Consider the following 24,459-nt stretch of genomic DNA (forward strand, 5'->3'; position numbering starts at 1 on the left):
CTTTCTAATTTTAGTTGTATATTTTCATAGCATTATTCATAACACCCAAATATTGGACACAACCCAAAATGCCTATTAGCTGATAATTAGATAAACAGTATTTATTCAGCAATGAAAAAGAATGAAGTACTGATACATCCTAGAACATGGATGAAGTTTGAAAACATTATGCTAAGTTCAAGAAGCCAGCCACAAAGATTATGCATATGTGATTTTATTTACGTAAAGTATCCAGAATATGTACATTATAGACAGAAAGTAGATTACTATTTGCCTCATTCCAAGAGGAAAAGGAGAATTTGGGAGTGATGCCTAAGAGTAAAGGGTTCCTTTCTGAGGTGATGAAAATGTTCTAAAAAAAGATTGTGGTGATGGTTGTACAATTTTGTGAACATGGTAAAAACCAGTAAGTTTTAGACTTTAAGTGGGTGAATTCTGTGGTATGTAAATTATATCTTAGTAAAGCTATTAAAAAGATTTACCTACCTCTCTAAGAATATGTGTAGTATCTGTCCTCTAATTTATGTTCAAGACCCCGACCTTTACAAAGTTTTTGCTAATTAATAGTAATTTGTTTGATTAATCCTATTATAAGTATACACATGTAATTTAGTACTTCTGTTGGTTGTGGTTTTTTCCTCTATTATTTAATAGCCATTGTTTGTGTGTAGAGATTGTGCTTCATGTCCATTATGAATATTAACTATCTCAATGCCATCCTCTGGAAACCCAAATTTTCTCTCCTTATTTAGTGATTCATATTTTTTAAAAAATATTTTATTTATTTATTTTTAGAAAGAGGGGAAGGGAAGGAGAAAGAGAGGGGGAGAAACATAAATATTTGGTTGCTTCTCATGCACCCCCTGTTGGGGACTTGGCCCACAACCCAGGCATGTGCCCTGGAGTGGGAATAAAACTGGCAACCCTTTGGCTTGCAGGCCCATGCTCAATCCACTGAACTATACCAGCCAGGGCAGTGATTCTTATTTTTAAGGAAACTATTAAGATGATTGCTATTCCCTTTTTTGTTGTGATTCAAATGTATAATGACTATAAAGTTATGCTTTGTATGGGTGAGAAAACATAATTTACATGTTTTAGAAAAAGATTTTCATAAACTTTAGAGTCTTGCAAATATATACCTATGTGTTAGGTTAGTTGCTTTAAGTATTAGTAATAAAACATTTGTTGAGCATGTACTATATAATGTAACAGTGCTGAGCTCTAGTAAGATACAGAAAACTTCTGCAAATATACCTATTTTTTAAAAAAAATTTAATCCTTACCCGAGGATATATTTTTATTGATTTTAGAGAGAGAGGAAGGGAGAGAGAGAAAGAGAGACATTGATGTGAGGGAGAAATATTGACTAGGTCCTCGACCAGGGATCAAACCCACCACTCAGGTATGTGCCCTGACCAGGAATCAAACCTGCAACCCTTTGGTGCACAGGATGATGCTTCAACCAGCTGAGCCACCCGGCCAGGGCAAATATACCTATTTTTAGTGATCTCACAGTCTAATGGGCCAGGGGGTGTGATTTCAGAGACAAACACAAGCAGTTTAGGATTAGACAAATTAAGCACTAAAATGAGTTCTGGGGTTGTCTGGAAGATTGATACGGGCCAGAATTGTTCAGAAAATTTTTGTGGAGGAATGAGACTTTCAGCTAGGCTTGCTAAAAAAAATTATTTTTGTTTTTTAGGTACCAAACTCAAAACATGAATAATGATATATATTACCAATGTTCAAGTCTGATTTGGCTTGAACTATTTAATATAGTTGCCTCTTACATATTCCCGAGGATTTAGAAAAGTCAAAGTAATGGATAACAGAAAAGATCCTCCATTCTTCAATGAAGATAATGTGGGACCATTTTACTACAAAATTCCTTTCTATGATACCATGGAGCTCTTCATTGAAACATTGACTGGAACGTGTTTTGAACTGAGAGTTTCACCCTTGGAAGCTGTTATTTCTGTGAAAGCAAAAATTCAAAGATTGGAAGGTACTCATTTTTCTTTATTTTTAGGCTATAAGGATTAAATTTGTTCATCAAGAGTGTATAATAACTTTAAATTTTCTTACAGTGAAAATGTCAAACATACATGGGATTAAAAAGTATAGGACAATGAACTCTCATATAGCCCTTACTCAGCTGCAACAATGATCAATTCATGAGCATATTGTGTTACCACTCCTGCATTCCCCCCACCTCATTCCCCTTCTACCAAGTATTTTTGAAGCAAATCCATGGTATCACATTAATGGTGTGAAATAATATTTTAAAATAGTTTTCCATCAGGTTATGATAACATGTAAATTCTGCCATAAATACCTTACAGTTACTTTTAATGGGAAATAGTCATTGTTTCTTTTGAGAAAACTTTTTCTTTTTGAATGTGGAGATTTTCTGAGAAGAGTTTTTGGCTTACATTTACATATATTTGAAGTTTCTTCAGTGTAGTAATTACTGAATATCATACAACATCTCTTTTTCTGATTTATTTATGTGAAGTGTCATAATTTACTTTGTGTAAAATTAGAATCTTTATCTTTGTACTCTGCAGATTTCTCACATAAATAGTATTTGCCTTTATAGTTCTTAAAATCCAGTATTGACTAGAAAATTAATAAAATAGATCTTTGCTTTTTGAGTCAGCTGGAATTTGCTTGTAAAGGTGGTAACTGGCATTGCCTTCCAGGCCATTTTAAGTTCAAAACTGTAGGAGGATAAGAAGTGTTGGAATTTTTTTGTTTCTAAAGTCAAGAATCCTGGTATCTGAGCTTCCAAGTACTTGCTGTTTCACCAATAACTACTTGTACTCGGTAGCAGGAGGCATTGGCAGGATAAATCCAGTGGCTTTGAAAGTTATTAGACAATTGGGAAATTAAATGAGTTAAAATGCCTATTGTCTCAAATTGCTTGGGCTGTCATAATGAAATACCATAGACTGGGTGGCTTAAAGAACAGATATTTATTTTCTCACAGTTCTGGAGGCTGAAAGTCTAAGGTCAGGATACCAGCATGGTCATGTTCTAGTGAGGGCTTTCCTGACTTGTAGATGGCTACCTTCTCACTGTGTCCTCACAGAGGAGACAGGGAGATGGAGAGGGAGAGGGAGAAGGAAAGGGAGAGGAAAGGGAGAAAAATAAAGAAATAGGGTGAGGGAGCAAGAGAGTAAGAGGTGGGGGGGGGAGGTTAGCGGGGGGGGGGGTGTGGAGAGAGTGAGTGAGTTCATGTTTCTTCTTACAAGGGCATTGATTCCACCATGAAGTCCTTAGACTTCATCTAAACCTGATTATCTCCCAAAGGCCCTGTCTCCAAATACTATCACATTGGGAGTCTCTGATAAATTTTGGTGAGATACAGTTCACCCTATAGCACCTACCACTAGTGATCAGTAGATCATAATTCATATTCCCATTCATCATCCACATACTTCTCACACCTTCCTTTCCTCTTATTTTTTCAAGCCATTGCCATTTGGGAGTGGTTTGGGGTAGGCGAGCATAACCTACTTTATTCTAACTGATAAAGTATAAAATAGGTATTCATTTTTTCATTATATAATTGACTGTCTACAACCAGTTATTGAATTAGTCTAGTCTTTTCTCACTAAAGTAATTTTGTATCTGTCATGTGTAACATTTTTATACACAGCTCTTTTGATCACTTGCTTTGGCTCTACCTATGCCAATATTATACTTATTTGTTGTGTCTTATTTATTATAACATAATATTGTGTCTTATTTATTATAATATAACATATAATATAATATAGCATAAATAATATACTTATTTATTATGTCTTATTATAATATAACATAAGTTTTGATAGCTCATGGTGCCCATACACATTAATTATTGTTATGTCTTCTTGGAGAATTTACTCATTTATCATTATGAAGTGCCCCTCTTTATCCCTGGTTAATTTTCTTGCTCTGAAGTATGCCTTTCTTTGTTCCTTTCTCTCTAGAAGCATCATCCCAATCTTCTCACATAATGATCTCTCTGTGCATATGTGTGTCTATATCCAAATTTCCTCCTTTCTATAAGGACACCAGTCTTATTGGATTAGGGCCCTCCCTAATGACCTCATTTTAGCTTGATTGCCTCCAACAAAGGTCACATGCTGAGGTACTGAATGTTAGGACTTCAACATAGGAACTTTTGGTGGATACAGTTCAACCTATAACTAGGATCAACAGTTGTGTCATTATTGGAAAACATTACTGCCATTTACTAGCACCACAATCAAGATATAGAACAGTTCCATTGCTAGCCAAAATTCTCCTATGCCTTTGTGATGCACCTCTTCCTATAAACCCAGCTCCTGGCACCCAGTGATGTGTTTCTTTTTGCCTTTCTTGAATTTTATGTACATGGAATCATAGAGTATGTAGCTGTTTGAGTCTACCTTTTTTCACTTTTGCATAATACATAATGAATTGGAGAGGTAACCCTATTATTACACGTATCAATACCTCATTTAATTTATAGTTGAGTGGTGTTCCATTGTACAAATATTGATATAATTCACTTCTTCATTTCCAGCTCAAGGATCATTTGGATTGTTAATAGTTTTGGTGATTATGAATTAAAGCCATTGTAAATGTTCATGTACCCTTCTTTATGGGAACGTAGGTTTTCATTTCACTTGGGGAAATACTGAGGAATGGAATTGCTGAGTTGTGTACTAAGTGTATATTTAATTTAATAAGAAACTGCCAAACCATTTTTCAGAGTGGCTGTACTGTTTTGTATTCCTGTGAAGAATGTCCAAAAGTTTTAGTTGCTCTGTGTTCTCATTAGCATGTGGTATTTGTCTTGGTTGTTTTGTTTTTATTTCTCACCATTCTAGTGGATACCTGTGATATCTCTTTGTGGTTTTAATTTGCATCTGCTTATAATGCCTAATATCGAGCATCTTTTTATTTTCTTATTGGTTATTTGTGTGTCTTCGTGGTGAAAGGTCTGTTCAATCTTTACTCATTTTTTAAAAGAAGTTGTTTCTTATTACTATGTTTTGAAAATCCTAGTATTTAAAATTTTTCCATTATGGTTTTTATGTCTTTTTTGACCCCTGAATTGTTTAAAAGTGTACTTTATTTCCATACTTAATGAATTTTAAAAAATGTATTTTATTATTAATCACTAATTTAGTTTCAGGTAAATAGAAACTTAATTTTTTAAGTTAATGATTTTTAGCAGTCTTTATGAATTTAATCTTAAGTAGAATAAAATATTGAAGTTTTAAAAAATTATTTATTTTTTAGAAAGAAGGGAAGGAAGGGAGAATGAAAGGGAGAGAAACATCCATGTATGAGAGACACATCTATTGGCTGCCTCTCACATTCCTCCAACCGGGGCCCTGGCCTGCAACCCAGGCATGTGCCCTGACCCATAATTGATCTGGTGACTTCAGTTCACAGGCAGGTGCTCAATCCACTGAGCCACACCAACCAGGGCAATAGAATACTTAATGTAAACACAGTATTCATATGTTTTTGACTCTTACAGCAGTCTGGGCTCATTACAAAATTCATTTGTGATGTAGAAAGAATGTGAAGAAAAGTTGATGAGATGAATAATTAGTGTGACAATTTTAAGTTTAATGTCTTCAAAATTAGAATAAAACAGACTTCTGATTCATTTGTGAATTTCTGAAAAGAGAATGCACAAATTCTGGGTAAAGCTTTTTTAAAAATACATTTTACAATGTTTCAACAATTACTTTAAGAACAGGCAGTGTAGCAGATGTTTATTGCAAAAGCATTTCCCAATCTCTGGTGACTCCACAGCTTGAGGCAAAAAGGAAAAGAGAGAAAATCTGGTATGGTAGTACAATGGGAAGCTAGCTCAGAGTAAATATCTGATCCCCCAACCCCCTGAACCACCATGTTTGTGATTGTTTTGTTTTGTTTTCCTACCTACTCTGTGCCATTACAAGGTGCTCTAGGATCATCCTGTGTATTTCCCTGTCATAGTATCAAACATTTTTTCAGTGGGAGCCCTGGTTCCTTTATTGGATTAAGGTATTAGAAATCAAGATCTGGGCATGACAATTGACTATCTAACAATAACAGAAACCACAAGACTGTGGAATATTATCTCACAGGGCTGAGAGAAATAGTAATCCCTACCTAGAATTGAATTGATCTTTCAAGTTTGAGGACAAAATAAAGGCATTTCAAGAAAAACAGAACTTGGGATTTCCCAATAACAAATCCTTCCAAAGGAATTTCTGAAGGATATTATCTTAGAAGGCAAATGATTCCTAAAGGAAGTTGATGATGCAAGATGGAATGGTTATCAAAATAGCACATTTGTGGATGAATCTAAATAAGTATTTACTTAGTAACAACAAAACAGTAATATATAATGGCTTAAAAAAGTAAATTTAAAATCCTGGTGACAATGACAAGGTGTAGTTGTGTGTAATGAGAGTGCTGAGGCTTGTAGTGTTGTTCATGAGGAGGTTAAAGATGTGATTAACTTTAGACTTTATTTTATTAAATACGACTACTTAAATTTCTAGAGTAATCAGTAGAGATTAGAAATAGTTAGATAATTTCCAAATTATAGAAGTAAGATAGTGAAAATGAATAGAAATATATCAGTAATTCCAATAAGATGAAATGGGTAATTGAAAGTCAACTAATAGACTGGTTAAAAAAAACTCATGTGAAATGCTTTTTACAAGGGACATAATCTAAAGTTACAAGGACCACAATTGTTGAAAGTAAAAGGATTGAAAGATATAACAGTCAAATACTAACCTGAAGAAAGGTGGTGTTTCTGTATTACCATGTTTTTCCATGTATAACGCACACCCACATTTTTGTGCTCATTATACATGGGATTATTATATCCATGGCATGTGATTATTATACCCATGTATAATGCACATCCTTATTTTTCCCTAAAATATTTGTGCAAAAAAATGCACATTATACATGGCAAAATATGGTAATAACATCATTATATAAAATATGTCTTAAAGTAAAACACATGAACAAATCATGTAGAAGGCTGTTCATAGTATTCTTGGTAATGTCAAAATTCTAGAAACAGCTCAAATGGGTACACTAGAATGGATAAATTGTGGTACATGTAAATATATATGTCATATATTCTATTTCTATACAATAGTTCACAACAGGGAAACTAATAAAATAATAGCCTCATGCATGACATGGGTGAATTGAAAGCAGTGGTGAATAATAAAAACGAACCATAGAGGAATGCATACATTAAGATTCTACTTATATAAAGATCAAGAATAAAGGAACAGGAAAGAACTAAAGAAATCAGAAAGCAATAAAATGCAGTAACTACATACCTGTCAATAATTAACTTTAAATGTAAATTGATTTAGTGCTCCAGTCAAAAGACATAGGGTGGCTGAATGGGGAAGAAAACAAGATTTACACATACGCTGCCTACAAGAGATTAAAAGACACACGCACAGCCTAAAAGTAAAGGGATAGAAAAAGATATTTCATGTATATGGAAATGAAAAAAAAAGACAGGGTAGCAATACTTATAAAAGAAAGTGAAGGGATTGGCCAAAGAACATGTGTATAACCGATAAACACAGACAACAGTGTGGTGATAGCTAGAGGGAAGGGAGAGTGGGGGCTGGGAGGAGGGGGGCAAAGGGGAGTAGAAATGGGGATACCTACATTAGTGTCAACAGTAAAAACAAATTAAAAAATACTACATATATAAAGCTATTAGCATAGTACCTAGGACTGAATGAACACCAAATAAATAATTATGACTGTGTTTATTAAGGAACATGTATAAAGGACCCATAGACAAGGACAACAGGTGGGGAGGATTGAATGTGGAAGAGATGGGGTGGGCAGGACAGGGGAGAACAATGGGGGAAAATGGAGACAACTGTAATTGAAGAACAATACAAAAATTATAAAAAATAACTGTTGTGTTTATTTTTTAATATATAAAGTACCAGAGTTCCCAAAGATGACAATTTTTGGTTTTACAAATATAATGACTGAGGCTAAATATGCCCACTGGGTGGTTAATTGACATTTATTCATTTTTATTCATTCATTCATTTGTCAAATATTAGTTGAGGACCTGCCATGTACAATACCTTGTATTTGTTGCAGTGATGACTGAAACCCCCTCCCCTGTTGAGGGGTTCAGAGACTAATAGGTATTTAATTCAATTACATGCATTGATAACAGATTTCTTATGCATCACTGCTGTGCCTTGTAAATGCTGCCTCCTCTTGCGAAGTACTATCCTATTGATGTTAGAGACTAAATCTTTACTTGGTCAGCTTCACAGTACCTACTTAATACACTATTTGGCACTTAGAATGCAATAAATATGTGCTAAATTGACTTGAATAAAATGGAATCATTGTTCCTAGGAAGCAATATTATTTATTATTAAAATATTTAGGTAATAAAAATAAATTTAAAATGGTTGTAACAAGAGACAATGAATGGCATTTCATAATGATAAAAGGGTCAATTCAATAAGAAGACATAACTCTTGTAAAGGTCAAAAGGGGGTAAAAGAAATAATACCACATATTTAGAGGTAAAGCAGTAACAATAACAAAAAGCAGAATGATTTACACCAGTTTTGGAATGATGATTACTACTGGGTAGAAGGAAGGGGATGTAGTTGGGGAGGGGCATAAAAGAGTGTTTTTCTTCATATTCTTACCAACACTTGGTGTGATCAGTCTTTTTAATTTTAGTCATTCTAATAGGTGTGTAGTGATATCTCATTGTGGTTTTAGTTTCCCTAATGACTAATGACACTGAATGCCTTCATGAGCTTATTTGAACATGAGAATATATAAGGATTTGCCATCCATATATATTCTTTGTTGAAGTGTGTATTCAACTTTTACCCATTTTAAAAAATCAGGTTGTTTTCCTATTGTTGAATTTTGAGAATTCTTCATATGTGTTGAATATGGGTCTTCAATTACATAAATGTTTTGCTAAGGTTGTCTTTTTATTCTCTGAACAGTGTCTTTTTTGAAGAGTAGAAATTTTAATTTTGCTATATTCAAATTTACCAAAAATATGGATATAGATGTCATATCTAAGAAATTTTTGTCTATTTGAGGTCACAAAATTGTTTTTCTATATTTTCCTCTAAAGTTTTAAAATGGGTTTTAAAATGTTAAACCAGCATTCTTGGAAATAACCTTTCTTGATCATGCTTTATTATTTAAAGTTGTAGTTGAATTCTGTTTGCTAAGACTCTGTAGGATATTTCTATGTGTGTTCATGAAGGATACTGATTTTATCTTGTTATGTCTTTGTCCAGTTTTTGTGTAAGGTAATAATACTGTCTTCATGCAATGAATTGGGACTATTCTACAATTTTAGGAAGAGAGAGTAGAATTAGTATATATCTTTAATAAATGTATTAAAGATATATTTAATAAATGAATCTTTAATAAATATAGGGCCATTCAATTTATCTTTTTTTCTTGAATGAGCTTGGGGAACTTCTGTCTTTCAAGGATTTTGTTCATTAGTTGTTGAATTTTATTGGCATAGAGTTTATACAATTTCTCTCTATATACATTCTTCAATATATGTATACTCTTTTTATTGTTCAATTACAGTTGTCCCATCTTTCTCCCCATTGCTCTCCCCTGCTTTGCCCCACCACCACTCCCGGTCAATCCCCATCTCATTGTCTGTGCCCATGAGGCCTCTATTCATGTTCCTTGACTTGCACCTTCCCCTTCCCGCCCCCCTGGCTACCCCTGTCTCTCTCCCTTCTGATCACTGTCAATTTGTTTTTTTTTTCCATGTCTCTGGTTATGTTTTGCTCCTTTGTTTTTTGTTGATTAAGTTTCACTTGTAGGTGAAATCATACAGTATCTGTCTTTTACTGCCTGGCTTATTTCACTTAACATAATACTATCCAGTTTCATTCATACACTTGCAAAGGGTAAACGTTTTTGTTTTTTTTCATTGTGTTGCCTAATATTCCATTGTGTATACGAACCACAGTTTTGAGGGGCCTTAAAATCTATTTATTTATTTATTTTTAGGGTAGGGGAGGGAGGGAAGGAGAGAAACATCAATGTGCTATTGACTCCCATGCGCCCCCTAATGGGGACCCAGCCCTGAACCCAGGCATGCACCCCTAGACTGGGAATTGAACTAGCAACCCTTTGGTTCGTAGGCCGGCACTCAATCCACTAAGCCACACCAGTTATGGCAAACCACAGTTTTTTGATCCACTCATTTACTGATGGGCTGTTTTCAGCACTTGGCTATTGTAAATAACATTGCTATGAACATTGAGGTGCATAGATTCTTTTCAATTGGTGTTCTGGGATTCATAGGGTATAATACCAGCAGTTGGATCACTGGATCCAAAGGCAGTTCTATCTTTAGTTTTTTTAGGAAATTCCATACTGTATTCCACAGTGGTTGTACCAGTTTGCATTCCTACCAATAGTACAATAGGGTTCACTTTTCTTCACAACCTTACCAGCACTTGTTTGTTGATTTGCTTATGATGGCCATTCTCACCATTGTGAAGTGGTATCTCATTGTGGTTTTAATTTGTGTCTCTCTGATGTTTAGTGATGTTGAGCATTTTTTCATGTGTCTCTGGGCCCTCTATGTGTTCTCCTTGGAGAAATGCCTGTCCAGGTCCTTTTCCCATTTTTTAAATTGGATTGTTTGTCTTTCTGGTGTGAAGTCATCTGAGTTCTTCATGTATTTTGGAGGTCAAACCCTTGTCTGAAGTATCATTGGCAAATATGTTTTCCCATACACTTGGTTCCCTTTTCATTTTTTTAAATAAATTTCCTTTACTATTTTAATAATGGTTACCCTGGACAACATTACACCCTGGTTCCTTAACTTATCCAAGTCAAATGTTTTTTTTAAGATTTTATTTATTTATCTTTAGAGGGGAAGGGAAGGAGAGGGGGAGAGAAATAGCAATGTCTGGTTGCCTCTTGTGTGTCCCCTGCTGGGACCTGGCCTGCAACCCAGGCATGTGCCCTGACTGGGAATCGAACCTCAATCCTCTGGGTCACAGGCCCACGCTCAATCCACTGAGCTACACTAACCAGGGGGGTCCCTTTTCATTATGTTAATGTTTACTTTAGCCATGCATATGCTTTCTAATTTAATGTAGTTTCATTTGTTTGTTCTTTCCTTTATATCCCTTGCCCTAGCGGATATATCAGTGAAAATATTTCTGCATTGGGTATCTGAGATTTGCCTGCCTATGTTTTTCTCTAGAACTTTTATGGTGTCATGATCCTCCTTGAATTTATTTTTGTATGTGGTATAAGTTGGTGACCGAGTTTCATTTTTTTGCATGTAGCTGTCCAGTTCTCCCAACGCCATTTGTTGAACAGGCTATTTTTACTCCATTTTATGCTTCCGCCCCCTTGACAAATATTAATTAACCATAATAACATGGGTTTATTTCTGGGCTTCCTTATTCTGTTCCACTGGTCTGTGTCTCTGTTCTGATGCCATTACCAGACTGCTTTGATTACAATGGCCTTGTAATATAGTTTGATATCAAGTATGGTGATCCCTCCTACTTTGTTCTTTCTCAAAATTGCTACAACTATTCAGGGTCATCTATGGTTCCAGGTAAATTTGTGGAATATTTGTTATAGTTCTGGGAAATATGTCATTGATATGTTGATAGAGATTGCCTTGAATCTATAGATTGCTTTGAGTAGTATGGACATTTTAATGATATCAATTTTTGCAGTCCATGAACAGTGTATGCTCCCATGAACTTACTTGTATCTTCCTCAGTTTTTAAAAAGATTTTATTTATTAATTTTTAGAGAGAGAGGAAGGGGAGGAGAAAGAGAGGGAGAGAAATATTCATGTATGGTTGCCTCTTCCACACACCCCCACCGGGGGGCCTGGCCCACAACCCAGGCATATGGCCTAACCGGGAATTGAACTGGTGACCCTTTGGTTCGCAGGCCTGGCACTCAATGCACTGAGGCACACCAGCCAGGGTTGTATTTTCCTCAATTTCCTTTTTTAGTGTTCTGTAGTTTTCTAAGCACAGGTCTTTTACCTCCTTCGTTAAGTTTATTCCTAAGTATTTTATGTTTTTTGTTGCTGTACTAAATGGGATTTTTTCCTAATTTCTGTTTATGATATTTCATTGTTAGTGTACAGAAATGCCTTTGATTTCTGAATGTTATCTTTGTATCTCACAGTTTTGCCAAATTCATTTCATACCTTGTGTAGTTTTATTTTTGGTGGAGTCTATAGGGTTTTCTATGAATACTATCATGTTATCTGTAAACAATGGCAGCTTTACTTCCTCCTTTCCAATTTGAATGTATTTTATTTCTTTTTCTTGTCTAATTTCTGTGGTTAGAACATTCAGTACTATGTTGAATAGAAGTGGTGATAGTGGACCACCCTTGTCTTGTTCCTGAGCTTAGTGGGAAAGCTTTTGTTTTTTGCCTATTGAGTCTGATGTTGGCTGCTGGTTTACCATATATGGCCTTTACCATGATGAGGCGTGCTCCCTCTATTCCCACTTTGCTGAGTGTTTTTTTTTTATAAATGGGTACTGTACTTTTGGAAATGCCTTTTCAGCATCCATTGATATGATCATGTGATTTTTCTCTTGCCTTTCATTGATGTGATGTGTTATATTTATTGATTTGTGTATATTGTACCATCCTTGCATCCCTGGGATGAATCTCATACACTTGATCATAGGTATGATGTTTTTAATGTATTGCTGGATGCGGTTTGCCAATATTTCATTATGGATTTTAGCAGCTATGTTCATCAGCAATATTGGCCTGTAGATTTCTTTCTTTTTTTTGTGACTGTATTTGGTTTTGAAATTAGTATAATATGCACCTCATAAAAAGAGTTTGGGAGTCTTCTCTCTTCTTGAATTTTTTTGTAATTGTTTGAGAAGAACCAGAGTTAGCTCTTCCCTAAATGTTTGGTAAAATTCTCCTGTGAAGCTATTCCATCCAGGGCTTCTGTGGGCTAGGAACTTTTTTGATTACTGCTTCAATTTCACTAGCTCTTATTAGTCTATTCAGGCTTTCTAGTTTTTCTTGACCCATTTTTGGAGGATTATATGTTTCTATGAATTTGTCCATTTTGTTCATTTTCTAGATTTCTTGCAATACAGTTGTTTGTAGGTAATTTCTTACAGTCCTTTGTATTTCTATGGTATCAGTTGTAATTTCTCCTATTTCATTTCTAATTTTATTTATTTGGGTTCTCTCCCCTTTTTCTTGATGAGTCTGGTTAAAGGCTTGTTAATTTTGTTTATCTTCAAAGAGCCTGCTTCTGGATTTATTGATCCTTTGAATTGTTCTTTTAGTCTGTATGTCATTTAATTCTGCTCTAATCTTTATTATTTCCTTCCTTCAACTGGTGTGGGCTTTGTTTGTTATTGTTCCTCTAGTTCTTGTAGATATAGGGTTAGGTTGTTTATTTGAAAAATTTCTATCTTTTTTAGATAGGCCTGCATTGCTACACACTTCCCTCTCAGGACTGTCTTTGCCGTGTCCCATAGATGATGGGTTTTTGTGTGTTCATTTTAATTTGTTTCCAGAATCTTTCTGATTTATTCCTTGGTCTCATTGTTTACCCATTCACTTTGTTAAGTATTTTTTATTGATTATGCTATTACAGTTTTCCCAAATTTTTCTCCCTTTATCCCCCTAACACCCTATTCCCCCTAACACCCTATCCCCCTAACCCTCCAGCATACCCTCCCCCCTTAGTTCATGTCCATGGGTTGTACATATAAGTTATTTGAGTCCTCTGTTTCCTATACCATTTTTATTCTCTCCCTATTTTATGCCTACTAATTATGCTTCTTCTTCCCTGTACCTTTCCCTCCCTATTCCTCCCTTTCCACTCCTTGCTGAAGTCCCTCTGTGTGATGTCTATTTCTCTGATTCTGTTCCTGTTCTAGTTGTTTGCTTAGTTTTTGTTTTTGTTGTTTTTCTTTTCTTTTAGGTTCATTTGCTGATAGCTGTGAGATTGTTGTCATTTTGTTGTTCATATTTTTTGTTTTGTTTTTATCACTTTTATTTTTTAAGTATTTTATTGATTATAGCATTGCAGTTGTTGTTCTATTCTCCCCCCATTCTCCTCCATCCTGCACACCCCCTCCCCCACCATTCCCCCCCTTTAGTTTAGGACCACGTGTCTCAAGTTCATTAGATTCTATATTTCCCCTACTAGTCTTGCCCTCCCCCCTATCTATTTTCTACCTACCATCTATGCTATTTTCTGTGCCTTCTCCCCCCTTCTCCTCCTCCCACTCCCCTGTTGCTAACCCTCCATGTGATCTTCATTTCTATGGTTCCACTCCTGATCTAGCTGTCCTCTTGCTTTGCTTTTGTTTTAGGTGTGGTTGTTAATAACTGTGAGTTTGCTGTCCTTTCACTGTTCATATTTTTCATCTTTTTCTTATATAAGTCCCTTTAGCATTTCATATAATAAGGGCTTGGTGATGATGAACTCCTTGAACTTGACGTTATCTGAGAAGCACTTTATCTGTCCTTCCATTCTAAATGAAAGTTTTGCTGGATAAAGCAATCTTGGCTGTAGGTCTTTGGATTTCATGACTTGGAATACTTCTTTCCAGCCCCTTCTTGCCTGTAAGGTCTCTTTGGAGAAATCCGCTGACAGTCTGATGGGTACTCCTTTGTAGGTGACTGTCCCCTTATCCCTTGCTGCTTCTAGGATTCTCTCCTTCATTTTGGTCTTGGCTAATGTAATTATGATGTGCCTTGGTGTGTTCCTTCTTGGGTCCAACTTCTTTGGGACTCTCTGAGCTTCCTGGATTTCCTGGAAGTCTATTTCCTTTGCCAGACTGGGGAAGTTCTCCTTTATTATTTGTTCAAATACGTTTTCCACTCGTGGCTGTTTCTTTCCCCCTTCTGGTACCCCTATAATCCGGATGTTGGAACATTTAAAGATGTCCTGGAGGTTCCTAAGCCTCTCCTCATTTTTTTGAATTCTCATTTCTTCCTTCCTTTCTGGTTGGATTTTTCGTTCTTCCTTCTGGTCCATTCCATTGATTTGAGTCCCAGTTTCCTTTCCATCGCTATTGGTTTCCTGGACATCTCCCTTCATTTCAATTAGTTTAGCCTTCATATGTTCCTCTAATTTGTGACTATAATCAACCAGTTCTGTGAGCATTCTGATAAACAGTGTCTTGAATTGTGCTTCTGAGAGGCTGGCAATTTCTCAGTCGCTTAGAGTTACTGGCTCTGGGACTTTGAGTTCTTCTTGCACCATCTTTTGGGCTGTTCGTGCCTGTTCTGTAGCAGGATCAGAGCCCTAAGGTGTTCACTAGAGCAGGGCAACTAAGTCGCTGGGTTGTGATGTGATTGTATGTGGGGGCGAGGTCAACGAGGAACTATGGCATCCCATCTGCCGCCTCCCGCTGCGGCCCCCACAGGTGCTGCAGCTGCCACTGTTACTGGCCCGAGTGTTTCGTCCCACTGCATGCGAGTGTGCCACCGCCATCAGCCCTCACCCCCTGGGGCCTGCGTGGTCCATCTCACTGTGCGCGAATATGCAACTGCGGTCAGTCTGCCCCGCACCCCAACTGGTTCCGGGCTGCCTGCGCGCCTAGGTTGGGGGATCTGTCCTGCCCGACCCTGCTTGCTGCTGGCTCCGCCCCTCTTACCATCCCCATTGAATGGTTAGTGGTTGTCGGACTTCCGTATAACTCAATTTTCTGTTATTTGGCTGTGTCGCTGTTCTCCAAACCTTTGTTGTATTCAAACTTGGTTGTGGGAGAAGGCACAGTGTTTCCACCTATGCCTCCATCTTGGTGGAAGTTCCTGTTGTTCATATTTTTATCTTTTTCTTAGAACTCCTTTAACTTGACCTTGTCCGGGAAGCACTTTATCTGCCCCTCTATTCTAAATGATAGCTTTGCTGGATAGGTTAATCTTGGAAGTAGGTCCTTGCCTTTCATGATTTTAATACTTCTTTCCAGCCACTTCTTGCCTGCAAGGTTTCTTTTGGGAAATCAGCTGATAGTCTAATAGGAACTCTTCTGTAGGTAACTGTCTCCTTTTCTCTTGCTACTTTTAGGATTCTTTATCTTTAATCTTGGGTGACTTGATGATGATGTACCTTGGTGTGTTCCTCTTTGGGTCCAACTTCTTTGTGACTCTCTGGGCTTCCCAGACTTCCTAGAAGTATATTTCCTTTACCAGATTGGGAAAGTTTTCCTTTATTATTTGCTCAAATAAGTTTTCATTTTTTTTGCTATTGTTCTCCTTCTGACACCCCTCTAATTCAGATATTGGAGCATCTCAGGCTGTCCCAGAATTTGGAATTGTAATTTTGTAATTTTGTCTCCCTTTACTTATTTGAATTCTTGTTTCTTCTGTTTTGGTTGGATATTTATTTTTCCTTTTTGTTCCAAATTGTTGCATTGAGTCCTAGTTTCCTTCCTGTCACTGTTGGTTTTCCAAATATTTTGCAAATATTTATTTCATTTTGGATATCGTTCATTTGTTTTTTCATTTTTGACCAAGCTCAATCAGAACTGAGAATTTTGATTACCAGGGCTTTAAATTCTCCATCAGATAGGCTGGCTACATCCTCATCATTTAGTTCTCTTTCTGAGATTATGCTCTGTTCTTTCGTTTGGGCCTTATTTCTTCGTCTTGGCACACTGGTCTGGTTGTTCTGATTGATTTTTTCTTTAATTCCTTGATTGTCTGAGTTCTAGGCAGTTTGCTTTTTCTGGCTTTTCCGGTTGTTTATTGATTTTAGTTTGGTTGTTTTCCTTCTTTTCATTGTGTGAGGAAGCAAAGGGTTTCTACCTATACTTCCATATTGGCCAGAACCTCCTACCCATTCATTCTTCAATAAAATCTTATTCAGTCTGCATTTTTTTGTTTTTTCCTTGATATAGGTTTCTAGTTCAAGACAATGTGATAGAAGAAAATGCTTGATATGTTTTCAGTTTTCTTGAATTTGTTGAGGCTTGTTTTGTGTTCTACCATGTGGTCTGTCATTGAAAATGTCCCATGTGCATTTGAAAAGAATGCATATTTTGCTTTGGTGGGGTGCAAGGTCCTGTATGTATCATTTAAGTCCATTTGATCTAGTGCATTGTTCAGTGCCATAATGTACTTATTTATTCTTTGTTTGGAAGATCGATCCATTGTTGACAGTGGGGTGTAAAAATCCCCTACTAAAAGTGTTTTGCTGTCTAAATCTTAAAGTCCTCCAAGATTTCCATATATATTTGGATGTTTCTTTGTTTGGTACGTATATGTTTACAATGTTTACATCTTGTTGATGGATTCCTCCTTTAAGTATTATGTAATGACCTTCTTTGTTTCTTTTTATGGACTTTGTTTTAAAATTTATTTTGTCTGATACAGGTATTGGTACCCCAGCATGTTTTTCCTGTCCATTTGCTTGGAATATGTTTTCCAATGCTTCCACTTCAGTCTGTCTAGGTCTTTTGTTCCTGACCTGGGTCTCTTGTAGGCTGCATGTGTATGGGTCATGTTTTCTTATCCATTCACCTACCCTATGTTTTTTTATTGCAGCATTTAATCCATTTACAATTAAGGTTATTATTAATAGGTATTTATTCATTGCCATTTCCCCCCTTTTTACCTGTGTTCCTTGCTCTCTCTCTTTTCCTTCCTCTTCTTAAAGTCATCTCTTTAGCATCTCTTGCTATACTGGTTTGGTGGACATGTATTCTTTCAGGCTTATTTTGTCTGGGAAACTCCTTACTTCACCTTCCATCTTAATTGAGAGCCTTGCTGGATAGAGTAGTCTTGGTCACAGACCTTTGCTTTTCATTACTTGAAATATTTCTTGCCATTTTGTCCTGGATTACAGTTTTTCTGTTGAGAAATCAGCTGCTAGCCTAATCAGAGCTTCTTTATATGTTACTGTTTCTCCCTTACTGCCTTTAAGATTCTCTCTTTGTCTTTCAAATTTAGCATTTTAATTATGATGTGTCTTGGAGTAGGCCTCTTTGGGTTCATCTTGACTGGCACCGTCTGTTCTTTTTAATCTTGCATAGCCTTTCCACTCTCCTAACTAGGGAAGTTTTCTGTCATTATTTTTCAAACATGTTTTCTTTTATGTAATGTATTGTATTGATTATGCTATTACAGTTGTCCCATTTTTCCCCTTTTATTTTCTTTCACCCTGCACCTTTCCTCCCACCAGCAATGCACCATCTTAGTTCATGTCCATGGATCATACATACAAATTTTTTGTCTTCTCCACTTCCCATATTAATTTTTTAAAGATTTTATTTCTTTATTTTTAGACAGATGGGAAGGGAGAAAGAAAGAGAGGGAGAAAAACATCAACGTGTGGTTGCTTCTCACGGGAACCTGGCCCTCAACCCATCTATGTGCCATGACTCAGAATCAAACCAGTGACACTTTGGTTTGCTGGCCAGTGCTCGGTCCACTGAGCCACACCAGCCAGGGCCCCATGCTCTTCTCAACCTTCCCCTGTGTATTGTGTACCTATCATTTGTACTTCTTATTCCTGGTACCTGTTGCCCCATTATCCCCCACCCTGTTGATAACCCTCAGGTTTTCTATCCCTTGCTCCTTTCCTTCTCCTTCTGGTATTTCTATGATGCAAATGTTGTTATGTTTTATATTGTCCTGAAGAACCCTTAAATTATTCTCATACTTCTTGAGTCTTTTTTATTTTGTTTTTCTACCTGTGTATTTCTTTCTACCTTTCCTTCCAATTCACAGACTTGGTCCTCTGCTTCATCTAGCCTGTTTATAATTCCTTCTAGTGTATTTTTTACTTCAGATATTATATCTTCATTTCTTCCTGGTTTCTGCTTATAGTTTCTTTAAAAAAAGATTTTATGTATTAATTGTTAAAGAGGGGAAAGAAGAAAGAAGGAAACATCAACATGTGGTTGCCTCTCAAGTGCCCCCCAGTGGTTTCTGGCCCACAACCCAGGCATGTGTGGTGACTGGGAATCAAATCAGTGACCCTTTGGTTTGCAAGCTGGCACTCAACCCACTAAGACACACAAGCCAAGGCTATAGTTTCCATTTCCTTTTTCATGCTGTTGTAGTTCCCACTCAGTTCCTTGTATTTGTTACTGAGTTCCTTGAGCATCCTTATAAACAGTGTTTTGAATTCTGTCTGTGATAGATTGCTTGCCTCAATTTCACTTAGCTCTTTTTCTGGGGATTCTTCCATTCCTTTTCATTGCAGGTTCTCTTTTTGTCTCCCCATTTTAAGTAACTCCTTTGTTTTCTTATGAATCTCAGGATGCTCTGTTTTACCTGAATGTCTTCACGGGGTGGACTTCTGTGGTAGGAGTTCTGTGAGACCCAGTGGTACATTCTTGTTGATCTTGTCTGGATGCTCTAGGGTTGCCTTTTATTGTTTGTGTTGGTTCTCTTGTACTTTAGCTTTGCTCGTTGGTGTCTCCTATATTGATGGGTGCTCCCCTCTAGCTACGTTACTGGTAGTTCCAACTCAGACCTCATCTTGTATGTTCTTGTAAAGGTGTTGGATAACAAATCAGTATTACCAGACAACCAAACCTACACCAGCAAAAAGAACCCCCCTGCCACATCAGCAATATCAACCACAATTGAGCAAAGATTAGTAAAGTTGAAGAGAGATTAAAATATTATAAGATAAGACAAAGGGAATATCAGATGACTAAAGAGAGGAAAATGATTTTGAGTTGGAAGAGGGAAGGGTACTGAATATGGGTAGAACCAAGGTGGAGAAAGGAAGAAAACAAAACTTAAACATAAGTAAAACACGGAGAGGCAATGGCAAAAATGGAGTAGAAAAAGGGAAGTGTACTTTATGAGGTATGAATTAAAATTTTTTATAAATTATTTTATAGTTGTTCAATTATAGTTGTCTGCATTTTGCCCCACCACTCCACCCCCAACCCCAGCCATCCCCACCTCCCTCCAATGGTTTTCCATCACCCACCTTGGTTTTGTCCATGTGTCCTTTATAGTTGTTTCTGAAAGCCCTAATGCCCGCCCCACCCCCCACATTATCCTCTCCCACCTCCCCTCTGGTTACTGTTAGATTGTTCTTAATTTCAATGTCTCCGGTTACATTTTGCTTCCTTGTTTGTTTTGTTCATTATGTTCTAGTTAAAGGTGAGATCATATGGTATTTGTCCTTCTCTGCCTGGCTTATTTCACTTAGCATAATGTTCTCCAGGACCATCCATGCTGTTGCAAGGATAGGAGCTCTTTCTTTGTTTCTGCTGTGTACTATTCTATTCTGCAAATGTACCATAGATTTTGATACATTCATTTATTGATGGGCACTTAGGTTGCTTCCAGCACTTGGCTATTGTAAATTGTGCTGCTATGAACATTGGGGTGCATAGGTTCTTTGGGATTGGTATTTCAGGGTTCTTAGGATATAATCCTAGCAGTGGAATTGCTGTTTCAAAGGGCAGTTTCATTTCTAGTTTTCTGAGGATATTCCACACTGTTTTCCACAGTGGCTGTACCAGTCTGCATTCCCACCAGCAATGCACTAGGGTTCCCTTTTCTCCACAACCTCTCAAACACTTGTTTGTTGCTTTGTTTATGATGGCCATTCCAACTGGTGTGAAGTGGTATTTCATTGTGGTTTTAATTTGCATCTCTCTTATGGCTAGTGATGGTGAGCATCTTTTCATATGTCTCTGGGCCTTCTGTATGTACTTGGAGAATTGTCTGTTCAAGTCTTTTGCCCATTTTTTAATTGGGTTGTTTGTCTTCCTGGACTGGAGTCATATGAGTTCTTTATATATTTTGAAGATCAAACCCTTGTACAAGGTATCATTGGCAAATATGTTTTCCCATATAGTTGGTTCTATTTTAATGCTGCTTTCTTTAGCTATGCAGAGGCTTTTTAATTTGATAAGGTCCCAAATTTTTATTCTTTACTTTATGTCCCTTACTCTAAGGGACATATAGGTAAAAATATTGCTGTGTTGAAGGTTTGAGATTTTCCTGACCATATTTTCCCATAGGACTTTTATGGTGTCATGATCAATATTTAAGTCTTTATCCTCGAATTTATTTTTGTGTGAGGTGTAAGTTGGTGCTTGAGTTTCATTTTTTTGGTTGTAGCTGTTCATATCTCCCAACACCATTTGTTGAAGAGGCTGTTTTTACTCCATTTTATGCTTCTGCTCCCTTTGTCACATATTAATTGACCATAGAGAGTTGGGTTTATTTCTGGGCTCTCTATTCTGTTCCATTGGTCTGTGCGTCTGTTTTTATGCCAGTACCAGGTTGTTTTGATTACAGTGGCCTTGTAATATAGTTTGATATCAGGTATTGTGATCCCTCATACTTTGCTCTTCTTTCTCAAAGTTGCTGCAGCTATTTGAGTTTGTTTATAGTTTCATATAAATTTTTGACATGTTTGTTCTATATCCGCGAAATATGTCATTGGTACTTCAATAGGGATTGCATTGAATCTATAAATTGCTTTGGGTAGTATGGACATTTTGATGATGTTATTATTTCTTCCAATCCTTGAGCATGGTACATGCTTCCATTTGTTTGTCTCGTCCTTAATTTTTTTTGTTCAGTATTATACAGTTTTCTGAGTAAAATTATTTCACCTCCTTGGTTATATTTACTCCCAGGTATTTTATTTTTTCTGTTGTTATGTCAAATGGAATTTTGTCTTGATTTCTGTTTCTGATATTTCATTGTTGAGTTACAAAACTGCCTTTGATTTCTGAATATTGACTTTGTATCCTGTTTTGCCAAATTTACTTATTGGGTGGAGTAGTTTTCTGGTAGAGTACATAGGATTTTCTGTGTGTAGTATCATGTCATCTGCAAACAATGACAGGTTTGCTTCCTCTTTTCCAGTTTGGATGGCTTTTATTTCTTTTTCTTTCTCATTGCTGGGGCTAGGGCTTCCAATACTATCTTGGATACGAGTGGTGGAAGTGTACATCCTTGTCTTGTTCCTGATCTCAGTGGGAACACTCTAAGTTTTTGCCCATTGATTATGATGTTGGCTGTAGGTCTCTTGTATGTGGCCTTTATTATGTTGAGGAATGCTCCCTCTATTCCCACTTTGCCGAGTGTTTTTTAGCATAAATGGGAGCTATACCTTATCAAATATGTTTTTCTGTATCTATCGCTATGACCATGTGATTTTTGTTTTTCATTTTGTTTAAGTGATGTATTGCATTTGTTGATTTGTGAATATTGTACCATCCTTGCATCCCTGGGATGAATCCCACTTGGTTGTAGTGTATGATCTTTTTAATGTATTGTTGGATGCAGTTTGCCAATATTTCATTTAGGATTTTAGCCTCTATGTTCATCAGCAATATTGGCCTGAAGTTTTCTTTTTTTGTTGTGTCTTTACCTGGTTTTGGGATTAAGATGATGCTCATTTCATAAAGAGTTTGGGAGTCTTCCATCATTTTGAATTTTTTGGAATTGTCTGTGAAGGATAGGGGTTAGCTCTTCCTTAAATGCTTTGTTAAATTCTTCTGTGAAATCATCTGATCCAGGGCTTTTGTGTGACAAGAGTTTTTTGATTACTGCTTCAATTTCATCAGCTGTTATTGTTCTGTTCAGGCTTTCTGCTTTTTTTCATTGAGTTTTGAAAGATTATATTTTTCTAGAAATTTGTCCACTTCACCGAGGTTTTCAAATTTCTTGGCATACAGTTCTGCATAGTAATTTCTTACAATACTTTGTATTTCTGTGGTATCAGTTGTGATCTCTCCTCTTTCATTTCTGATTGTGTTTATTTGAGTCCTCTCTCTTCTTTTCTTGATGAGCCTACTTAAAGGTGTGTCTGTTTTGTTTATTTTTTCAAAAAACCAACTCCTGGATTTATTGATGCTTAGAATTGTGCTTTTAGTCTCTATGTCATTTAATTCTGCTCTGATCTTGGTTATTTCCTTCCTTCTACTTGCTCTGGGCTGTCTTTGTTGTTGTTCCTGGTGTTCCTGTACCTGTAGGGTTAGGTTGTTTGTTTGAAATGTTTCTGTCTTTTTTAGGTAGGCCTGTATTGCTATGAGCTTCCCTCTCAGGACTGCCTTCGCTGTGTCCCATAAGTTTTGGGTTGTTGTGAGTTCATTTTCATTTGTTTCCAGAAACTATTTGATTTCTTCCCTCATTTCAATCTTGACCCATTCATTGTTTAATAGCATACTATTCAGTCTCCATGATTTTGGGTGTTTTGGGTTCTTTCCTGTGGGATTAGTTTCAGTTTCAGTCCCTTGTGATCAGAGAAAATGCTCTGTATGATTTCTATTTTCCTGAATTTGTTGAGACTCGTTTTGTGTCCTATCATGTGGGCTATCTTTGAAAATGTTCCATGTGTGTTTCAAAAGAATGTGTATTTAGCTTCTTTGGGATGAAGGGCTCTATATAGATCAGTTAGGTCTATTTCATCTAGGGTGTCGTTTAATGCTGCAATATCTTTGTTGCTCTTTTGTTTGGAAGATCTGTCCATTTTTGACAGTGGGGTGTTGAAATCCCCTACTGTAATTGTGTTGCTGTCAATATCTTTCTTGAGGTCCTCTAGGATTTTCTTTATACATTTGGGTGCTCCTATGTTAGGTGCATATATATTTATGATGTTAATGTCTTCTTGGTGGATTCTTCCCTTGAGTATTATTAAGTGACCTTCTGGGTCTCTCTTTATGGCCCTTTTTTTGAAGTCTATTTTGTCTGATATGAGAATTGCTACCCCGGCTTTTTTTTTCTTGTCCATTTGCTTGGAAAATTTGTTTCCAGCCTTTCACTTTTAGTCTGTGGTGGTCTTTTGACCTGAGGTGGGTCTCTTGTAGGCAGCATTATTGGTTCATGCTTTCTTATCCATTCAGCTACTCTATGTGTTTTAATTGGTGCTTTTAATCCATTTACGTTTAAGGTAATTATTGAAAGGTACTTATTCATTGCCATTTGTGTACCTGTGTTCCTCTCCATCTCTCTCTTTTCCTTCCTTTCCTTAAAGCAGCCCTGTTAGTAATTCTTGTAGAGCTGGTTTGGTGGAGGCATATTCTTTTAGACTTCTTTTGTCTTGGAAGCTATTTGGCCTTCTATCTTGATTGAGATCTTTCTTGGGTAAAGTAGCCTTGGTTGTAGGCCTCTGTTTCTCATTACTTGAAATATTTCCTGCCATCCTCTCCTTGCTTGGAATGTTTCCTTTGAGAAGTCAGTAGCTAGCCTTATTGGGGCTCCCTTGTATTTTATTTCTTCTTTCTCCCTTGCTGCCTTTAGGATTCTCTCTTTGTCTTGGAATTTTGCCATTTTACTGATCATGTGTCTTGCAGTAGGCCTCTTTGGGTTCCCCTTGATTGGGACTCTCTGCAATTCCTGGATTCATGTGACTCTCTCTCCTCAAATTAGGAAAATTTTCCGTTATTACTCTTTCAAATAGGTTTTCTATCCCTTGTTCTTCTTCTTCTC

At 36.7% G+C, this 24,459-nt stretch overlaps 1 protein-coding gene across 1 annotated transcript in view; it reads left to right on the forward strand.

Annotated features, from left to right (window-relative positions):
* Positions 1 to 1,631: 1,631 nt before the first annotated feature.
* The window catches only part of ZFAND4 (zinc finger AN1-type containing 4), a 182,182-nt gene continuing 159,354 nt past the window's right edge, over positions 1,632 to 24,459 (forward strand). The window contains exon 1 of the mRNA XM_037056706.1: positions 1,632 to 2,008. Coding sequence (XP_036912601.1) covers positions 1,825 to 2,008 — 184 coding nt within the window. The 5' untranslated portion in view covers positions 1,632 to 1,824. The remainder of the gene's footprint in view (positions 2,009 to 24,459) is intronic.

This window comes from Sturnira hondurensis, unplaced genomic scaffold (genome assembly GCF_014824575.4).
Source record: "Sturnira hondurensis isolate 20B ecotype Veracruz unplaced genomic scaffold, ASM1482457v3 Scaffold0009125, whole genome shotgun sequence".
Classification (NCBI taxonomy): domain Eukaryota; kingdom Metazoa; phylum Chordata; class Mammalia; order Chiroptera; family Phyllostomidae; genus Sturnira; species Sturnira hondurensis.